Source organism: Echinops telfairi, unplaced genomic scaffold, assembly GCF_000313985.2.
Source record: "Echinops telfairi isolate 266 unplaced genomic scaffold, ASM31398v2 ScPeMD7_7459;HRSCAF=8497, whole genome shotgun sequence".
Taxonomy (NCBI): Eukaryota; Metazoa; Chordata; class Mammalia; order Afrosoricida; family Tenrecidae; genus Echinops; species Echinops telfairi.
Window position 1 is genome coordinate 7,654,390 of NW_022111359.1, and position 5,064 is coordinate 7,659,453.

The window sequence follows — 5,064 nt, forward strand, 5'->3', positions numbered from 1 at the left end:
CAAGCCAGAGACAGTAATGGATGATTTACTTTGAGTTAAGAGACCATCCTAAACTATTTCACAATACGATTCTTCCCCATTCACATGAACTCATTGTCCTTCAAGTTTCCTGTCAAAAAATCCCCAGAGCTGCTTTTCTGAGTTTGATTCCACAGAGATTCTTCCAAGGAAACTGCGCTCAAGGACACATGCTCGTCTAATTAACCTGAACTCTTGCGAACTTGTTTTTCAACCGTGTTTTCACACAGTGGCCAGGTCTCAGATGTGGAGCCCCAGGGCAAGATGGGGCCCAGGTGTTCTTTCCTTCAGAAGTGATCATTTGGGACTGGACAGAGGGAGTGAGAGAGAGAGCAGGACACAGCACCTGGGGCACAGTGGCTCTGACGGCAGGTGAATATATATCTGGAGCTCTTTGCGTCCAGCCCTGTCCTGCTGAGTAACTGCCAGTCTTGTTTCCTTGGTTGAGGGAGAGAGTAAACTCATCAGAGTCCTGCACAGCTACAGCTTTTCCCTGTAGAAGGCTGACTTGTCCGGTCTCCAGTTCTTCTCCACGTTCACCAGGGAATCAGGGCTCTGCCTCAGGCTGGTGAGTTGTGGCTGGGATGCTCTCTCTGCTCTTTCTGCTTCTGCTCTGCCAGGTTCCATCCCAGGAACCCACCATGAGCTTTAATGAGTGCCTCAAATACATGCAGCCCGGTTACTACAGGGATGGAGATCTGGTGCTCGGAGGCTTTCTCCCTTTCTACAGGCAGCCATACAACTCAGAAGCACAGTGGAAATTTTTTGTGACCAGACCAAGGCAAAATGTGACATTTGACCTGTAAGTCTCTGTGTGTCTGTATGTGAATGGGTCACGTGAAAGTTACATTGAGATTTTCCCTGAGCTTTGATTCATACATTTTTCCCTTTTTTCCTTGATGACTTTGAAACTGCTCTGATTTTGGGTGAACTTAGATGCAGCCTAATGAAATGTTGGGGGACATGCATCACATTCTTGGTCCTGGGCAGGTTTCTGCCCTTAGTTTCAGCCACGGTCTCTACCTGTCTCCTGGCGAATGGCCCTCATTTTCATTGATGCCTCACTTCTCCAAAACTGATGTTCTTTTTTACTCTAGTCACTGCTTTGAACCTTTTTTACATTTTTCTTTCTGGCATATTTTTCTTCAGTGTAGAAAATATGACCTTTGGTACAAAACCCAAACTTGCTCCTGTTGACACAATTGTGACTTCTGGAAGCCCCGTGTGTTACAGGGTAGAACCGACTCCTTGGGGTTTCCTTGATTGCATTTTCTACTAAAGCACATCACCGAGCATTCCTTCCATGGCACTGCTTGGTAGATTTAAACCTCATAGTCTGCTTAATTATTAAATACAAATGTCTATATCAATGAAGGACATAACATCCCACAACAGTGACCCATACATCCTGTCTTATTGCTGACATGGGGTTTGAGAGGTTTTAGACTCTATGGATTTAAAAATATTAAAATCTGGGCTAAAGTTTAGTGCTAAAAGAAAGTCATGCAAATACTGATTTCAATTTAGGGGAAGCCATCAAGGTGCGCTCTCAGGGCAGTCAGTATGCCTGTCTCATCAGCAAGGGCTCCATATCAATTATAGAGCTGTCAGAAAGAGACAAAGGACAAGGGACAAAGAGCACTGGATGGCAAGTTTCTCTGTGTTTCAGACTGCTTATCTCCACCAGGCTAGAGACAGATTCCCTGACAAGCAAGGCAAGCCTAGGCTTCCTGATGTTTACTTACTTATATGTAGTGAACAAATGCACCCATTTCCCCACATATGAAAAACCAAGTGTCAGTGTGCACTATCAATCAGGTAGGAAACATAAGGAACCCTGTGTTTCCCTGCTTACTGGGCAATGTGTCCCTGTCAGGGATTGCAAACTTGAAGAGACTTTGAATGTCTAGGAGGATTCTGTGGGATCGGGAAGAAAACAGATGCCAGCTAACTGTAGAAGCGGAATCTTTGCTGTGGTGAAAACCCGTGAACTGCTGTCTTGTTTATTGTGTCATCAGCGCTGCCTAAGGCTACGGTATGACTTCTGGTGACATTTCTCTGCTTCTGGTGATCTGTCCCATAGATTATGGAGCATACTCTATCAGAAGTGTGTTTTTCAAAAATTCTGAGGATATTCCCTAGAGCCATGGAGGTGGGGTGAACCCCACAAATTATTGCCTCTAGATAATCTTTACCTTTAAATCTTAAACAAAAATTGTCCTCTGACTCATCATTGAAATCAATAAAAGGAAAGACATCACTAATCTTTATAATTAAAGAAAGTCTTTCTAGAACAATGCACTCTTGTAAAGAACGATGTACGTGGAATCAGATTGATAATGGCAACTTAGAAGGTTAGTGGAGAAACCCAGGAAGCACCGAGTTTAAGTCAAGAATGGAGGAACAGTCTGGAGGATAAGTAGAGTGTTTGCCCAAGGGGAAGAACATCATCAGAATCAAAGCATTGTTCACATAGAGCTTGTTCAAATGCTGTCTGACTGTGGACATCTTCACCAAAGGAATTCTGATGATTCCATTGTATCCTGAAGCTGTTCTTCCACCAAGCTTTCTCTATTTGCTTCCCTGTCCTGCCTGGCTTCATTGTCTGAATCATAAACAGTTGCTTCATCGAGTTCTTTACTTCCCATGTTCCTAACCTACTGTTTGTTGGGAAACTCCAAAATGAGTGTTTGATATGTAAACACAGATACAAGCAAAATATTTCCTTTGTATTCCCTTCTCCCCAATGAACTCGTGTGTTTTTTAATATCAATTCATTTTAGGAAATGTTTATCTCTTCTACAAGTCTGGCATTTTAGGTCTGAACCTGCTGATGCTTTAGGAACAGCATGCATATAAGCTGAGTACCCAAAGCTATAAACACAACATTTTCTGTGCACAAACAGCTGAGTCCAAATCTCTCAAGAGCTCCTCTCGATTTGGGACATTAATGCCTTGTAGATATTGAAGAATCTGGATCAAAACACCTCAATACCGCTAGTCACACTATTTAATTTTTTTCACTCCTTTTTTTGTGTTGATGCTCAACTGTAACCTATTAAGATTGAGCCACCACTAGGGACAGGTTAGAATGTGGTGAGACTTACAACACTGTGGTACAGAGACACACAGTGAGCACACTCTATTGGAAAACCTTGTTGTTGGACCTGATCAATGCAGATTTGAACAAACCTTCATATTTGAAAAGACACAGAATGTTGGTGTAGAATTATATTTGAAAGCCTGTAGTAGAGTTAAAGTGTATCCCTTTAATTTCTAAAGTGCATTTATTTTTTGGCCTTTTCCAGGTTGAACTTCGAAAATTATGAGTATGTTCTGATATTTCTTTTTGCGCTTGAAGAGATTAACAGGAGTCCCCTCGTACTCCCCAACATTTCCCTGGGTTTCAGGCTCTACCATGTCACTCCTAGTGTTTTCACAACTCTGGAGAGTGTCTTAGGATGGCTGTCAGAAACGGAGACCCCCATCCCTAACTACACCTGCCAGACACACACAAAGAACATGGCAGTCATTGCAGGAATCCCCTCTGATTTCTTGGTGCAAGCTGGGGCACTGCTGGACCTCTACAGGATGCCGCAGGTACGGGCACCCGGGGAGTGGACCTTTTCTTCCTCAGTTTGGTTCTCCCGCCACTTAAGTGGAAGAGAAAAGGGACATAGGTATTGCCCATTGCTTGTCAATGAGGTGGAATAATTATTCTGAGTTGAAACCTGGGGCAGAAACAAATCTGCCAGAGACTGCTGTTGCTTCCCAGCCAAGCCAAAGCGAGTTCTAGAAATTCTGTTCCTCAGAACCTCTCAGACCTGCAAACTAGCATTCTGGAATAGGCCGAATGGCATGTACACGTGAATGGAAGAATTCATTCCATGGTCTCTTCATTAAGTTATTTATTTCATCTTTCACTTAAAATAGTTATATCTAACCATGTGCTGTGGTGTATGGGCATTGCCTTCGTTACTTAGTGCTATGGTAACAAGTACCACCAAAGGGTCGTGGTTTTTAACAATAGATGTTTATTTCTGACACTAGAGTCTAGAATCTGAATTCAGGGCAATGAATCTAGAGTGAGGTTTTCACTGTCAACTCTTGGGGGTAATACTTATCTCTTCAGTTTTTGTTCCTTGACTCCTGGGCTATCATCACATGGAATCTTTTCCCCACATGTTTATTTGTGCATCTGTGTCTATGCTGGTCTTGATAACACTGAGAAGTTACAGGCTTAGGACAAGGCCTACAGATTTGGGCTAATTAACATAACAGACATCCTGATTTCCAAAACCAATTGAGTCCACAGGTGTAAGTGTCAGGACACCCACACATATTATGAGAGAATAAGATTTCCCCCTTAGCACACTCTAAAATGCTTCGCATATACTCACACACTCAGTCCCACTAATAAGGAAATGGGAAGTTATGATGATTAGGTTACTCTTAGAATGTGAAATAATGATGGCCAGCACTTATTTAACTTCTCTGAGGTCATTCAGCTACACACAATAGAATCAGAATTTGAACCCAGTAAACGAAATCTGAATATTGCTTCATATCCACAGGGTTCTATTCAGCAATGTAAGGTGGGCTATAGGAGCCCTGTCCATGCAACTGATAAGGGCTGTGTCAGTCTGGATACTTCTGAAAAACAAATCCACAGAAACACATGTAGAAGATAGAGTTTTATATAAAGGTTAAGTGCACATCAAGAAAACAGCCCAACCCAGTGCTGACCAAGCCCACATGTCCAACATTAACCCATATGTCCAACACAAATTCACAAAGTCATCCTCACCTCACAAAACACACACAATGATGCCCACTGCAGGAGGAAAGCCGAGTCAGTGAATGTGTAAAGCTCTCAGCGCTGGCAGGGGTCTTTTCACTGGTGCTCCAGCACCCAGGGCTGCATTTGGCTATGTCCATGTGGCTTCTGCTCAGGGATGTCTTGCAGGAAGTGGGCCTTGCCAACTAAAGCAGGGAACTGACGAAGGCAACTGAACCCTGGTCTGACCATCAGAAAGCAAGAGACCC

General features: G+C 43.1%; 1 protein-coding gene across 1 annotated transcript in view; it reads left to right on the forward strand.

Moving 5' to 3' along the window:
* Positions 1 to 659: 659 nt before the first annotated feature.
* The window catches only part of LOC101664183 (vomeronasal type-2 receptor 116-like), a 14,335-nt gene continuing 9,930 nt past the window's right edge, over positions 660 to 5,064 (forward strand). Inside the window, exons 1-2 of the mRNA XM_045300068.1 lie at positions 660 to 820; positions 3,327 to 3,618. Coding sequence (XP_045156003.1) covers positions 660 to 820; positions 3,327 to 3,618 — 453 coding nt within the window. The remainder of the gene's footprint in view (positions 821 to 3,326; positions 3,619 to 5,064) is intronic.